General features: G+C 47.2%; 1 protein-coding gene across 1 annotated transcript in view; it reads right to left on the minus strand.

Moving 5' to 3' along the window:
* ZNF711 (zinc finger protein 711) overlaps positions 1-17,186 on the minus strand; it is a 111,186-nt gene that overhangs the window by 63,937 nt on the left and 30,063 nt on the right. The window contains exons 5-6 of the mRNA XM_074277901.1: positions 2,290-2,372; positions 839-941 (exon numbers count right to left, since the gene is read on the minus strand). Coding sequence (XP_074134002.1) covers positions 839-941; positions 2,290-2,372 — 186 coding nt within the window. The remainder of the gene's footprint in view (positions 1-838; positions 942-2,289; positions 2,373-17,186) is intronic.

The raw sequence follows: 17,186 nt of genomic DNA on the forward strand, positions 1-17,186 counted from the left end.
GGGTGGTTCACATGATGAGTGATGTCATATAGCTTTGCTGGACCTCAGAGCCTTCCTGAAGCAGTTAGACTAGATGGTCTTTAAGTTCCCTTTCAGTTTAAGAGCTAGGATCTTATGAGGAACTCAAGATGCTCTAGAAAATGGACTATGGGCTGGAGCTGCATCCTGAATGTTTTGAAAATAAGCTGTGGATGTGGTGAACATATGGAATCTCCTCTTATCATATTTGATATTTTTAGAATAAATCTAAGAGTTCATCAATAACATACCTTTGTTCTCCAACTGATATTGATTTAGTGGAATTCAAACAAATACACCAAAAACACACTATTATCCTACTCACAGAATCATCATAAATAGATGAGAATTCAGTATAATTTAGTATGTTCATCTTGGGTAGCATTCAAATAAGCTAAACTACTGTGACACTAACCAACTTTGTTCTAAGCTAATCTGACCTATAAGGTGGTCTCATGGCATAAATCCTTAAGAATAGCATTACCAAAAGCTCTGATGTAGTACTTCCCTTGACCCCAAATCTGTTTTATAATGGTTACAAACTGAAGCAGAAAATGATCTCTAATCATTATTGAGCTCTTTTAGGAAAAGGAGGGAATAATTCCATACCCTCCCCCACCCCCCACACACACACGCGTGTGCAGAATTGATCTGGTCAAAAGATTTAGTGGGTTTAACTTGCCACCACAGATTTACCACAGCTACCTGTTATCAAAGTCAGATCTATAGTGCCTTTTGTCCAGATCCATGGCCCCGTAACACAGGGTGTAAAAGACACCCAAACTATTATAATCAAAATATTGAGAAGAATGATACATACGGGTGGAAGATCCATGCTCAAATCTGAAAAAGGGATATCCATTGGTCCCATTTCAGGAAATACAAAATTGTCTGAAGATAGATGCATATAATGGTTGTCTTCTCTAAAATCATAAAAGAAAAGAAGGAAAAACATAATAAATAAATTGCAAGTGCTTGAAGAAAATAAAACAATCACATCATGCTATAGAATTAGGATCAATAAGATTATTATCATATTCTTCTTTTGACAAATAGTGGTAATTAAGTAACAACCTCTTCCTAGAAATAAATAAAATATATAAAAATATATAGAAATAATAAAAAATAAGGGTGCCTGTCTGGAGATCTTAGGTATTCTCAGAATGACTGAGGGTTCTCTATAGCAGTGGGGGAGGAGGCTGAAAGGAAGAAAGGCAAAGAAAAGGCCACTTAAACACTAGTGTATGTATAACTATATTGGTCACTGATGATCTGTTAAGAACTGTGGGAAATAATATCTACATACCACTACTTTATGCTAATATACCACTTTAGTCATAAAGGGAAAAAAATTTAAGAGCATATGATTCAAAACCTATGGGCAACTAGGTGGTGCAGTGAATAGAGTGTTGGGCCTAGAGTTAGGAAGATTCTTCTTTATGAGTTCAAATCTGGCCTCAGGCACTCATTACTCATGTGACAACTAGCTCCTAAAATGTAGTACCAAGAATTGAATGCCCTTTTGTAAATTTTCTTCGATATGAGCAGAGTATAATGGGATTTTTATCATCTCACTATCTCACTCAATATTCCTCATTTTAGACACTGGGCCTCAAAACAATTTAAAATCATGTTGCTTTCATTGGCTGCTGTGTCATATTCTTAGTCAATTTGTGGTCAAATGAAGCCCAATTTTTTTCCACATGAATTTTTTTTCTCTGTTTTGTTTTGCCCCCATCTCATATTTGTGAAATTGATTTTTTTGTACCCAAGTGAGGTGATACATATGCACATATATTTTTTTGCAAAACAAAGCAAATAAACAAATGCCAGGTATAATTATGATTGTTATCATTAACACAAAAGTATAAGACTTTACATTTATCTTTATAAAATTTCATTTTATTAGATTCAGCTCATCATTCTACCCTGGAGAAATCTTGGTGTATATGTGACTTTGTCATCTAATATATTAGCTATTCTTCTTGGCTTTATATCATTTGCACAAGTAATAAGCTTGCCATCTGAATAGCAAAGGCCAAACACAGACCCTGGAGACTCTTCTGGAGGCCCCTCTCCAAGTTGATATCAACCTACTGTACTCTGGGTCTGGTCATATAACCAGTTCCAGATACACCTATCACTTAGTCCACATAGCTCTATCTTGTCAATGGTGATACAGAATAAGAAACTTTGCCAAAGCTTTGTCGATAACATATCTATCTTCCTTAAAGGTTCCAATCTTTAATTTTCCATTAAGAGATGGCTTACCTAAAGTTTCTTGGAGAAAACTCCATTTGTGGTGAAGGAGGACTTCTTGCAAAGTCATTATGGAACGGTAAATTCCAGTTATCCTGTACACAGTTGTGTTAAAAAAAAGAAAGAAAAAGAAAAAAAGAGCTGAATTAACAAGTATGTACAGAGGAGGTTAGATATGGTGCAGTTGTTAGGGAAATGAGGGTTTGGTTCCTGAGATATATACAAAATGAATACCAAACACTGGAAAAATCCCAACTCTTTTTTTTTACTACCCCAAAAATGTTAGTTGACAGTATCAATAATTACTCATCTTTCTATTCTGTTTACCTTTCTACCCCTACAATATATATTTGCCTATTTCCATACATAGAGTGAATCTTCAAATGAGAAGTCTCAATTATACATTTATTATATACTATTATTATGTGCTAGATTCTGTGCTAAGCACTGGAGAAGCTCATACATTTATGGGCACACAACCGAATGAAAGGCATCACAAATAAAAGATTCTACTGCGTTTCTTATCATTTGACTTTTTAAAACTTTTGATTTGCTTAAGTTGAATGCTGCCCTAATTAAACTTCTCTGATAAAATGTCTGCCACACTGAGGTTCAAATCATACCTAGGATCCTAGAAGGCAATGACAAAAGAACTTCCTTTGTTCAAAGGTTCTTTGATTGTCAGTGTCAAGTGAGGCAAAAAACCAGGAGTAAGTTGGTCTAAAGTGTTTCATCCTGTCACGGAGGTTATCCTGCAAAGGGTCAGAAGGCAGAAGGATTTCTTACAGACACACACAGGAGCCACCAGATACTCTTGTTTTTTAGGTGACCATATGTTGATTATATCAAATGTCTCTGGAGAACCTCCTAAATGACATCCATAATCACTTCAGGAAGCTTCACTTAAGAACCAAGGAGATGAAGAATACCAAGATGTTAGACTATACTAAGATATGCAACGGGATAGATGACTGAAGATGAAAAGTGAACTAAGACCAGAAGTGAACAAGAAGAAAGCAGGCTGTGCGGCACTTATTATGCCAGTACTTTTAATGATTCTATGCTTCTTCCTGAAACAGGGGTCTGTCTTTTAATACACATAGGATCCTAAATTCACCTATACAAGAGACTTAGAGGCCATTAAGCTAATGCACTCATTTTACAGGTAAGGCAACTGAGGCCAATTGCCCAGAATCACACAGCTAGTGAGAGTAAAAGGGAAGCCAAATTCATGTCTTTTTGTCTTTGGGCCCAATGTACTACATACACATATTTAGTGGCTTAGTAATGCTACAGGGCTGCTAATTATGGAATACCACTATTTCTTGATTTTCTAATAGCATTTTATTTTTCCAAATACACAAAGTTTTCAAAATTTCATTTTTACAAAACTGTGTCCTAAAATTTCCCCCTTCCTTCTCTTATGTCCCTCTCCCTTCCCCAAGACAGCAAGCAATATGATATAGAAGTTTATATCCTTTATCATATATTCAATTTATTGTTATTTATTTTTAGTCCCCCAGATGCCATTCTTTAAGACACATTTCCAAATTGTTATATATTTTGAATTACCTTGATGTTCTGCTGGGCATATGGCAGTGTTTTAGAAAATAAAAAAGTAACCTGAAAAAAAATCCTATTTCTTATATTTGTCATGTTGTGCAAGAAAAAATCAGATCGGGGGGGGGGGGGGGGAAGTCACAAGATAGAAAAAAAAAGATGAAAATACTATACTTTGATTACATCCTGTCTCCATAGTTCTCTCTCTCTCTGGATAATGCCGGCATTTCTCAAGAGTTATTTGTGGTTTTCTCAAAGGGCAACGGAGACACAAGAGTGTGTGAATAACCACAGAGAATTTCACATCGGTACAGGAGATGCAAGCCAAGCTAGAAACCAAAGTAAGAGGTTCACCAGTCGCCCAGCTTTGTTTTTAGTTTTCTTGTAATGTCAAGAGATCTAGAGGAAGGCCCAGCATGTTCTGTGAACCCAGGGATATGCTGGTAAATAGTTAAAAGCTGGAAAGAATGTACTTGGAATATATGTTTAAGTTTAATCACATTATTAAGATTTTCATACTTTAAGTCTAGACAATCAACAAAAAACTAAATCAATTGCTGATTTGGAGCATTCTCCCTCCCTCCCCCATTCCTGAAGTCTAAACCCTCACAGTAGAGATCTCATCACCAGCTCACGGGGATCACAGTCTGTCATGTTAGCTGTGGTTGGACACCACATTGAGGAAGCCATGTTCCTAAGGCCATATAGCCTCAAAGTACTCAAAGGCATAGTTGGGCCACAAACCTATACTTTTGAAGAGATCATCTACTTGTATGAGAGGCAGCTCCCCACGAAATCATTCCTTCCAGCTGCAGGGCCTCCTTCCCCCAAGTACAAATTTTACTTTGTACTGTTTATATAGGAGCATATTGTTTTGCCTTAGAAAAAACATAAACCTCCTTGACAGCAGAGGCTGTTTTGTCCTCATACACCTAAGGCTGGCACATAGTAGACATTTAATAAATGCTTATTTATTAATTTATGCACTAAAGGAATTAAATTGATTGAATATGTTTATAATCACCCCTTTCTCCCTCCATCCCCACGTAACATGATGATATTATTTATGTAACATCTACGCTAAGCACTTTTCAAGTATCATCTCATTTTATCCTCATCACAATCATGGGAGTTTGAACAAGTCATAACAACAACACAAAGTCACATGGCTAATGGGTCCAGTCCTCTTGACTCCTGGACCAGCAGCACTACTATACCATCTACCTACTCCATATGGTATCCATGTATAGAAACGAAGTGGGATCAAAGGAAAAAAAGGTAATGTAATTCTCTGTTCTAGAACTATTATGTCAGTCACAAGAAGGCTTTTTTCATCTGTGCTGGCCAACACAAATGTGATTTTAGGTGTCTAAACCAGTGCACATCGATGTCCTTGAATTTTGTGACCAAGTTGGACAATATAGTCCTCGTCTTCCCTCCCCTTTTTAGACTTAAAAAAATATATATTTCCTTCACTGGTCGATGAGGCTTCTGGGCAAGGATGGTATCCACAATGGGAAAACATACCCATAAATCTATAGTAAAACAATGTAAGAAACTTAAAACCACCCACTATGGGTATAACTGAAAAAACACCAGGGCAATAAAACCTTAAAATGGGTAGTTAAAACCAGGCAAATTGAGCTAAAATTCTCTTACTAAATCCATGTTTATTAGCATTCTTCCTGAAAGCTATGTTTTTCAATTCTTTGTAGCTACTAAGTCCAGAAGCATAATGAGATTAGGCATTTTAAAACAGTGGGTACCAATTCATACTCCCATCTCAAGTAAAGGAACAAGCAAGTGAGTGAGTGAATGAGTGACTGCATAAAATTTCATCAAAACGCTTTATCTCTCTTGGGTACTATTTGGTATCCTGAAACAGTACCCCGAGGCACTGGGGTATCTGGAAGGCCTGCAAGAAGAAATCCAGCTGCCAAATGTGTCTCCTTTACAATCAGGGAATAATTTAAGCTGGGAGAGAATCTGAGTCCCATTTCCCACAGTTTTTCAGTTGGCAGTTATCCCGTTAGTTCACGCACCATTTCTGCCAATAAGATTCCATAGTAGGTGAGAAGTATTGAACTCTCCAGGACCAGGCTTTGGATGGGAAGTCAAGAAGTGTATGGCTCAACCCTTGCTCTGAAAGTGGCTGGCTGGGACTTGGGACAAAGCACTCCATGTCTCTCATTGGCACTTTCCGTGTCTGAAATGTACTTCACAGGGTTGTTAAAAAGATAAAATAAAGTATACAAAACAATTTGGGGAAACTTCAAATACTAAGTAAATGACAGTATTACCATTCTCTATCGGAATTGGCCTTTCTTGTGACAATATCTCTTTTGGCTCAAGAGGTTTGGAAGGAAGCAGTGGAGTGCAAAGAACACATCATTTCGGGTAGGGTTCCAATGGCTGTTTTGCAACTTATTTCATGTTGTGACCTTGGCCACGGTACTACCTTTCAGGATCTCATTTATAAAATAGAGGGGTTGGATTAGTTGTTCTCTAAGGTGCCTTTCAGTTCTACTTTTTGAGTGGAGAGCTCTGGGATATTGCCTTGCAGAACAATTAAGACCCTTACCTCTTTTTCTCTGGGAAACACAGAAGCTTACAGACTCTTACCTCAATGTTCATCCCTAAACTGCCAACAAGTTCCCGATTCTAGACCACTGGTCTTCCCAGGCATTCAATGTTCTTGCTGAGGACATCATGACAAGCAATTGAATGTCTTTAGCAATGCCTTTGTGCCAAGGGATCTTAGCTGGAACTACTGCCTCTCCCCTTCCTGGATAGCATATTTATTACATGGTTTGGGTCCACTTCTAACTAGGAAAAACAGCCATTAACTGGAAGACAGGGGGAAGAACAACAATATCTTTGGCCCATTTTGGGTAAAAGGAGAGAAGATAGAAAAGCCCCAAGACTCTATTGTTCCTCTTAAATTCTGTCCCCAATTTTGAATGGGTCCCCAAGAGCTGGGCCTTTGGAGCCCTGACCTATGCACTCCAAGGTTTTCTAGAACAATGGGGATAGGGCCCAGCTGCATCCCTGACAGCTCATACCAGCCTGAGAACAGCACAGGGATATCTATAACAACTCTCAACTGCTGCCAAGGCTCAGTTACCCAGCGATTGCACGGTATCGCACCAAGATCATAAGCTTGGCTTCTGGAGGTCAGCATGCCACTGTGCTTTGGATTTTTTTTTTTTCTTATTTGAGAAGAAACATATGGCCACAGCTGAGCCTGAAGAAGCTTATGTCCTTGCTGAAGGAATTGTGATAACAGCTTAGGCTATGCCTGTAATAGCGACCCTGAGTAACAGAAAAGCACTCAACCAGATGTTAACACCTGGCACATGGTTTACACAGAGTTCTAATTTCTTTGGAATAATAGCTTCATTCTATTGGCTAGCCCGTAATCCTCTCAGTCTAAAAATTTCCTTCTCCAAGACCATTCTGGTACAGCCACTTAGGAAAACTAAGGCATATCCCAGAGTTTTCAAATGTTGAGTCAGCCAAGGCTTCAGCAACCGTCTGGTTAAACCTAGGCCTTAAGAATCCCCTATTTGAATTCCCCAACAAGGGATCATTCAGCAAATCCCCAAAAAGGTAGTCCCTGCAAAAGTGCCCACTGCAATGTGGGAGAGCTCTAATGGTTGGTGTGCTTTTCCAGACAGCCAGTCTAAATCTGCATTTGCCAGTCCTACTGCATTCTGCCCTCCGGAAACAAACTAGACTAGTCTAATCCCTTGTCCATAAGACAATGCTTCAAATCTAGGTGTGTCCCCTTACATTTTTTCTTCTCCAGATTAAGTAGTCCCAATTCCTTCACAATCACACATCATGATCTGCATTATCCTGAGGGTCTTCCTTCTACATGTACCCTCCAGTTTATCAACCTTCCCTTAAACTGGACGCCTACAAATGAACCTAAGGGTCTAAAAGTGGCCTGATCACACAGGACCATCACTTCCTTCACAATGGACAACAGGTTTCTCTCACTACAACTCACAACACATTAACTATTTTACTTTGTTATCACACTTTTGCACATAAATTACTGTTTAGCTGAATCTGCCCCAGGGCACCTAGGTAGTACAGTAGACAAGAGTACAAGGTTTGCAGTCAGGAAGACTCCAATTTCCCAAGTTCAAATCCAGTCTCAGACACCTGCTGAGTGATTCCTGGCAAGTCCCTTTACCCTGTTTGCCTCCATTTCCTCATGTGTAAAAGGAGCCAGAGAAGGAAATGACAATATTTATAGCTAGTGTAGTACCACAACGTCAACATCCTATTCTAGCCTTAACAGACCAAAATCTGAACAAATCCAGCCTAGACTTTAATCTCATAAATTTGCCCTTCCAAAGAATTTCTGCCAAGAAATCCCAAATGGGGTCACCAAGATTCAGAGATGACTGAAATGACCTAACAAAGCCTTTTCCATCTCTTATTTGCAATGATGATTCTTTGGAACTCAAGTTTAAGAATTTCCCCCTACTAAATTGGTTCTCTTTCCACTTATTGTACCATTATTCCCTGACAAACTCCATAGAGGGGCAGCTAGGTGGTGCAGTGGACAGAGCACCAGCCTTGAAGTCAGAAGGACCTGAGTTCAAATGTGGCCTCGGACACTTCCTAGCTGTGTGACCCTGGGCAAGTCACTTAACCCCAACCACCTCAGCCAAAAAAAAACCCGACAAACTCCTTAGAGATGGTAGTTGCCATCTAGTGGATTGGGTATCCCTGTCACTCCAACAAGTGCCCAGACATGCTACATTCATGTCTTCCACCACACCATTTGGGTTTAGTATGTGTAAAGAGCTTAGTTTGCTGGATTTGAGGTTTAGGAAAAACTACCTCCTGGTTTTATAATCCCAATGAATACTTATTTTTCTTTTCTCTATAGGTTCTTGTGCTTTACTGAATGAGAAAGCTAACTCAGTGAAGTCCAATGCTATAGTAATTTCATGAAAAAATCTGGTCAACTAACAAGAATTTGTTCACTTAGTTTTTACTCTAGTTGCAGATATGACAGCTACTTTCTAAACACGTCCTTCAATTCTACATTATATACATTTATATATACATCTACATTATATATATACATTATATACAACTTACATTCAGAGGCTCAAGTGCTAGTGAATCCTCCTAGCAACATTGTCATACTTCTTAGTCCAATACTCAGTGATGGTATGCTGCCAGAAATTAATTCTCATGAAAAACAGGCCTCATGCCCTGATCCCACAGAGTTGGATACCAACATCTGTGGATAATCCAGCTACAGATAATCATTCTAATTTTATTCTAATTATATTTATCATTTCTTTCTTTCTTTTAATCTTCAAAAGTATTTTATTTTCCAAATACATGCAAAAATTGGTTTTCAACATTCATCTTCAGAAAACATTGTTATGCTCCAAAGTTTTCTCCCTCCCTTCCTCATCTCCCCCCTCCCCAAGATAGCAAGCAATCTGAAGTAGATTAAACATGTGAAATTCTTTTAAATATATTCCCATATTTGTCAAGTTGTGTAACAAAAATCAGACCAAAGGGGGAAAAACCATGAGAAAGAAAAAAAAAAAAAAAGAGCAAAAGTACTACGTCTTGATTATTTTAAGCTTAGAAATCTGACCTCTACACTGATTTGAAGAAGAAAGATAAAGGCTGGGGCTGGAGATGACATATTTTTACCTGAAGGAAATATATGAGATATTCTGGTCAATATTCCGATACTTGGATGAGCTCTACTCTCTAGTAATGCATCTGTGTACAAGAAGCATCCAACATTTGAAAAGGAACCTGCTAAAATTCCTATTGGTCAGTTTCAGACTAGATTACTGGGGAATAGAAATGGGACTCCATTAACAGGAAAGGATCAAAACAGAGAGACAAAGGTCGACTTCTGTTTGCATCTCACTTTCCAGAATGTGGAACCTGCAGGGTGCCATTAAGCACTCCAACCTACACAACATCCGGAATAGAGGGAGACAAACCAGTGGGAGGATCTCATAACCTCAGGTAAATAATCTACTCGTACTTGATTTCTGAATGGCCTTGGATATGGTTCAGGGGATGATCTGCATGTTAGCACTACTATCCCAGAAGCTCTTATGAGGTGGGTTAAGGGCAGGATGTGCTAAGATGTTCCTATTAAGTTTCCCTTCTGCAGGGCAAATTTATATTTAAAGTCTAGCCTTTAATTGTTCAGACTCGGGTCTGAAGGCTAGAATAGGATGGTGACCCTGTGGTACAACACTAGCTATTGTCTGTACTGCTGCCTCAGTAGGCTGGAAGCAGGTATTTCAAGAAGGAAAGAAATGGGAAATCCCTGGAAACCCAGCCTGGAACAGTCTGGCTTCAGTTTATCTTAATGGCTGATGTACATTTTAACAGGACTGAGCTGATGGATTGCATTTTAATTCTATATGACTGAAAAAATTTAGAATCAAAAGTGATCTGACCAAGATGGTAGCTTTAAACACCCTGCAGGAGCCATAACCTAGAAAAGAAGGGAGGTGATGGAGATGGGATGAGCACATCAATGCTCAGGCTTCCTGGGTCATGTTTACCTCCTCTCTTCATTCACCAACTCCTAGTTACCAAAATGGACTCAGACAGACCACACTGTCCTAGGCATGATGGGGGTGGGGGGAAATTACAGTAACATAATGCTTTCCCTTGCACTTAAGGGCTGAGACCTACAGGAGGAAGGAAAATGTGCAACTTCTAGAAAAATAAGTGCACAAAACAAGTTTCTTGCCATAGTTAATTACTGTCTCTTGATTCAGATAGCCAACTGCATTAATCTCACTATTTTTACCCCTGGCAATAAAGCAGATGTATACCTCCTCCCATTTTCCAACCCTACCTCCCTACAATGTGTATTTATATACTCTTATTTAAAAAAAAAAAAAAAAAAAAAAAAAAAAATATATATATATATATATATATATATATATATATATACACACACACACACACACACACACACACACACACATATTGCTCCATCAACAGAAAAAACAGTAGTTACATTTTCTGTGAAAAGCAAGAAAAATAGGCTACTATACTCCAAAATTGGAACATATTTTTGGCACTCATGTGAGTATGCTTTGTCCAAATGTTTTCTGGTGCACCACATTTTGTGAGCAAGAAAGGTACCCACTAATATTTGCAAAGACAATAAATGGTAAGATATGCTGAAAACCCAGCAGAGAACTTTGCTTCCTCCCAATACTTTTAAGGGGAGCAAGCTAGACACTCCTCAAATTCCAGGTTACTTTCTTTCCGTTTTTACAGTTTTGAAACTTGCAGTCTGGTAGTTTTCAGAAGAATTCTGAGGGTTAGAAAGTTGGAAATAGCAATTTGATTTAGTTGAGGGTGGGAACCAAATTTGCCATCAATTTTAAATTGTAATGGATCTCAAACAAATGGCTGAAGGATGCACATATGCACATGGTCTGAGTCATGACTAAGTCGGACATGTGTCCAGGTGGCCGAGTTAGTATGATGGGAAATATATCTTGGACATGAGTGCAGAATGGAAAAGGGGGGGGTGGACGGGCACACAAAGAAGGGGGCGGGAACAATGGTCAGGACCATGGGAAGGGGGAACAGACACAACCTCAGGACACGCCCACTGAGAAGGAGGGAGGACAGAGAAAGAAAGGGAGGAGGGAAGGGACCCACCCACTGGGAGAGGGAGAGGGATGGGACTTACCCACTGGGAAAGAGAGGGAAGGGGGGACGAGACCCGCCCACTGGGAAAGAGGGGGGATGGGACCCACCCACTGGAAAAGAGAGGGAGGAGGGATAGGATCCGCCCACTGGGAAAGAGAGGGAAGGGGGATGGGACCCGCCCACTGGGAGGGAAAAGGAGGGGGGATAGGACCCGGCCACTGGAAGAAGGAGGGGGATGGGACCCGGCCACTGGGAGGGAAAAGGGGGGGGGATGGGATCCGCCCACAGGGAAAGAGAGGGAGGGGGGATGGGATCCGCCCACAGGGAGAGGGGAGATGGGCACATCCACTGGGAGAGGGGGAGTGTGGGAGTGGGGAAAGGAGACAGGGAGAGGAGAGGGGGGGCGGGGGGGCACAAAAAACACACAGATACACACACATGCACAGAAACACGCACATGGACACACTCACAGAGACACACGCAGAGAGAGATAGAGGGAGGGAGAGGGAGACAAGGACACAGAGAGAGGGAGACCAGGGGCGCAGAGAGGGAGACCAGGGGCGCAGAGAGAGGGATACAAGGGGCGCAGAGAGAGGGAGACAAGGGGCACAGAGAGGGAGACAAGGGGCACAGAGAGGGAGACAAGGGGCACAGAGAGGGAGACAAGGCGCACAGAGAGGGAGACAAGGGGCACAGAGAGGGAGACAAGGGGCACAGAGAGGGAGACCAGGGGCACAGAGAGGGAGACCAGGGGCGCAGAGAGAGGGATACAAGGGGCGCAGAGAGAGGGAGACAAGGGGCGCAGAGAGAGGGAGACAAGGGGCACAGAGAGGGAGACAAGGCGCACAGAGAGGGAGACAAGGCGCATAGAGAGGGAGACAAGGCACACAGAGAGGGAGACAAGGGGCACAGAGAGGGAGACAAGGAGCACAGAGAGGGAGACAAGGAGCACAGAGAGGGAGACAAGGCGCACAGAGAGGGAGACAAGGGGCACAGAGAGGGAGACAAGGAGCACAGAGAGGGAGACAAGGCGCACAGAGAGGGAGACAAGGGGCACAGAGAGGGAGACAAAGGGGCGTGGAGGGAGAGGGAGACAAGACGTTCAGAGAGGGAGACAAGACGTGCAGAGAGGGAGACAAGGGGCGCAGAGAGAGGGAGACAAGGGGCGTGGAGGGAGAGGGAGACAAGGGGCACAGAGGGAGGGAGACAAGGGGCGCAGAGAGGGAGACAAGGGGCGTGGAGGGAGAGGGAGACAAGGCACAGAGGGAGGGACACAAGGCTCACAGAGAGGGAGACAAGGGGCGTGGAGGGAGAGGGAAACAAGGCACAGAGGGAGGGAAACAAGGCACACAGAGAGGGAGACAAGGGGCACAGAGAGGGAGACAAGGCGCACAGAGAGGGAGACAAGGCGCACAGAGAGGGAGACAAGGGGCACAGAGAGGGAGACAAAGGGGCGTGGAGGGAGAGGGAGACAAGACGTTCAGAGAGGGAGACAAGACGTGCAGAGAGGGAGACAAGGGGCGCAGAGAGAGGGAGACAAGGGGCGTGGAGGGAGAGGGAGACAAGGGGCACAGAGAGGGAGACAAGGGGCTTGGAGGGAGAGGGAGACAAGGCGCGTGGAGGGAGAGGGAGACAAGGGGCGTGGAGGGAGAGGGAAACAAGGCACAGAGGGAGGGAAACAAGGCACACAGAGAGGGAGACAAGGGGCGTGGAGGGAGAGGGAGACAAGGGGCACAGAGAGGGAGACAAGGGGCGTGGAGGGAGAGGGAGACAAGGGGCGTGGAGGGAGAGGGAGACAAGGGGCGTGGAGGGAGAGGGAGACAAGGCACAGAGGGAGGGAGACAAGGGGCATGGAGGGAGAGGGAGACAAGGGCCGCAGAGAGAGGGAGACAAGGGGCGCAGAGAGGGAGACAAGGGGCGTGGAGGGAGAGGGAGACAAGGGGCGTGGAGGGAGAGGGAGACAAGGGGCGTGGAGGGAGAGGGAGACAAGGCACAGAGGGAGGGAGACAAGGGGCATGGAGGGAGAGGGAGACAAGGGCCGCAGAGAGAGGGAGACAAGGGGCGCAGAGAGGGAGACAAGGGGCGTGGAGGGAGAGGGAGACAAGGGGCGTGGAGGGAGAGGGAGACAAGGCACAGAGGGAGGGAGACAAGGGGCATGGAGGGAGAGGGAGACAAGGGCCGCAGAGAGAGGGAGACAAGGGGCGCAGAGAGGGAGACAAGGGGCGTGGAGGGAGAGGGAGACAAGGGGCGTGGAGGGAGAGGGAGACAAGGCACAGAGGGAGGGAGACAAGGGGCATGGAGGGAGAGGGAGACAAGGGCCGCAGAGAGAGGGAGACAAGGGGCGCAGAGAGGGAGACAAGGGGCGTGGAGGGAGAGGGAGACAAGGCACAGAGGGAGGGACACAAGGCACACAGAGAGGGAGACAAGGGGCGTGGAGGGAGAGGGAGACAAGGGGCACAGAGAGGGAGACAAGGGGCGTGGAGGGAGAGGGAGACAAGGGGCGTGGAGGGAGAGGGAGACAAGGGGCGTGGAGGGAGAGGGAGACAAGGCACAGAGGGAGGGAGACAAGGGGCATGGAGGGAGAGGGAGACAAGGGCCGCAGAGAGAGGGAGACAAGGGGCGCAGAGAGGGAGACAAGGGGCGTGGAGGGAGAGGGAGACAAGGGGCGTGGAGGGAGAGGGAGACAAGGCACAGAGGGAGGGAGACAAGGGGCATGGAGGGAGAGGGAGACAAGGGCCGCAGAGAGAGGGAGACAAGGGGCGCAGAGAGGGAGACAAGGGGCGTGGAGGGAGAGGGAGACAAGGCACAGAGGGAGGGACACAAGGCACACAGAGAGGGAGACAAGGGGCGTGGAGGGAGAGGGAGACAAGGGGCACAGAGAGGGAGACAAGGGGCGTGGAGGGAGAGGGAGACAAGGGGCGTGGAGGGAGAGGGAGACAAGGGGCGTGGAGGGAGAGGGAGACAAGGCACAGAGGGAGGGAGACAAGGGGCATGGAGGGAGAGGGAGACAAGGGCCGCAGAGAGAGGGAGACAAGGGGCGCAGAGAGGGAGACAAGGGGCGTGGAGGGAGAGGGAGACAAGGGGCGTGGAGGGAGAGGGAGACAAGGCACAGAGGGAGGGAGACAAGGGGCATGGAGGGAGAGGGAGACAAGGGCCGCAGAGAGAGGGAGACAAGGGGCGCAGAGAGGGAGACAAGGGGCGTGGAGGGAGAGGGAGACAAGGCACAGAGGGAGGGACACAAGGCACACAGAGAGGGAGACAAGGGGCGTGGAGGGAGAGGGAGACAAGGGGCGTGGAGGGAGAGGGAGACAAGGCACAGAGGGAGGGAGACAAGGGGCATGGAGGGAGAGGGAGACAAGGGCCGCAGAGAGAGGGAGACAAGGGGCGCAGAGAGGGAGACAAGGGGCGTGGAGGGAGAGGGAGACAAGGGGCGTGGAGGGAGAGGGAGACAAGGCACAGAGGGAGGGAGACAAGGGGCATGGAGGGAGAGGGAGACAAGGGCCGCAGAGAGAGGGAGACAAGGGGCGCAGAGAGGGAGACAAGGGGCGTGGAGGGAGAGGGAGACAAGGCACAGAGGGAGGGACACAAGGCACACAGAGAGGGAGACAAGGGGCGTGGAGGGAGAGGGAGACAAGGGGCACAGAGAGGGAGACAAGGGGCGTGGAGGGAGAGGGAGACAAGGGGCGTGGAGGGAGAGGGAGACAAGGGGCGTGGAGGGAGAGGGAGACAAGGCACAGAGGGAGGGAGACAAGGGGCATGGAGGGAGAGGGAGACAAGGGCCGCAGAGAGAGGGAGACAAGGGGCGCAGAGAGGGAGACAAGGGGCGTGGAGGGAGAGGGAGACAAGGGGCGTGGAGGGAGAGGGAGACAAGGGGCGTGGAGGGAGAGGGAGACAAGGCACAGAGGGAGGGAGACAAGGGGCATGGAGGGAGAGGGAGACAAGGGCCGCAGAGAGAGGGAGACAAGGGGCGCAGAGAGGGAGACAAGGGGCGTGGAGGGAGAGGGAGACAAGGGGCGTGGAGGGAGAGGGAGACAAGGCACAGAGGGAGGGAGACAAGGGGCATGGAGGGAGAGGGAGACAAGGGCCGCAGAGAGAGGGAGACAAGGGGCGCAGAGAGGGAGACAAGGGGCGTGGAGGGAGAGGGAGACAAGGCACAGAGGGAGGGACACAAGGCACACAGAGAGGGAGACAAGGGGCGTGGAGGGAGAGGGAGACAAGGGGCACAGAGAGGGAGACAAGGGGCGTGGAGGGAGAGGGAGACAAGGGGCGTGGAGGGAGAGGGAGACAAGGGGCGTGGAGGGAGAGGGAGACAAGGCACAGAGGGAGGGAGACAAGGGGCATGGAGGGAGAGGGAGACAAGGGCCGCAGAGAGAGGGAGACAAGGGGCGCAGAGAGGGAGACAAGGGGCGTGGAGGGAGAGGGAGACAAGGCACAGAGGGAGGGACACAAGGCGCACAGAGAGTGAGACAAGGGGCGTGGAGGGAGAGGGAGACAAGGGGCGTGGAAGGAGAGGGAGACAAGGGGCGTGGAGGGAGAGGGAGACAAGACGTGCAGAGAGGGAGACAAGATGTGCAGAGAGGGAGACAAGGGGCGCAGAGAGAGGGAGACAAGGGGCTTGGAGGGAGAGGGAGACAAGGGCCGCAGAGAGAGGGAGACAAGGGGCGCAGAGAGGGAGACAAGGGGCGTGGAGGGAGAGGGAGACAAGGCACAGAGGGAGGGACACAAGGCGCACAGAGAGTGAGACAAGGGGCGTGGAGGGAGAGGGAGACAAGGGGCGTGGAGGGAGAGGGAGACAAGACGTGCAGAGAGGGAGACAAGATGTGCAGAGAGGGAGACAAGGGGCGTGGAGAGGGAGACAAGGCACAGAGGGAGGGACACAAGGCACACAGAGAGGGAGACAAGGGGCGTGGAGGGAGAGGGAGACAAGGGGCGTGGAGGGAGAGGGAGACAAGGGCCGCAGAGAGAGGGAGACAAGGGGCGCAGAGAGGGAGACAAGGGGCGTGGAGGGAGAGGGAAACAAGGCACAGAGGGAGGGAAACAAGGCACACAGAGAGGGAGACAAGGGGCGTGGAGGGAGAGGGAGACAAGGGCCGCAGAGAGAGGGAGACAAGGGGCGCAGAGAGGGAGACAAGGGGCACAGAGAGGGAGACAAGGGGCGCAGAGAGGGAGACAAGGGGCGTGGAGGGAGAGGGAGACAAGGCACAGAGGGAGGGACACAAGGCTCACAGAGAGGGAGACAAGGGGCGTGGAGGGAGAGGGAGACAAGGGGCGTGGAGGGAGAGGGAGACAAGGGGCGTGGAGGGAGAGGGAGACAAGGCACAGAGGGAGGGAGACAAGGGGCGCAGAGAGGGAGACAAGGGGCGTGGAGAGGGAGACAAGGCACAGAGGGAGGGACACAAGGCACACAGAGAGGGAGACAAGGGGCGTGGAGGGAGAGGGAGACAAGGGGCACAGAGAGGGAGACAAGGGGCGTGGAGGGAGAGGGAGACAAGGGGCGTGGAGGGAGAGGGAGACAAGGGGCGTGGAGGGAGAGGGAGACAAGGCACAGAGGGAGGGAGACAAGGGGCATGGAGGGAGAGGGAGACAAGGGCCGCAGAGAGAGGGAGACAAGGGGCGCAGAGAGGGAGACAAGGGGCGTGGAGGGAGAGGGAGACAAGGGGCGTGGA

Source organism: Sminthopsis crassicaudata, chromosome X (assembly GCF_048593235.1).
Source record: "Sminthopsis crassicaudata isolate SCR6 chromosome X, ASM4859323v1, whole genome shotgun sequence".
In the NCBI taxonomy this organism is placed as follows: Eukaryota; Metazoa; Chordata; class Mammalia; order Dasyuromorphia; family Dasyuridae; genus Sminthopsis; species Sminthopsis crassicaudata.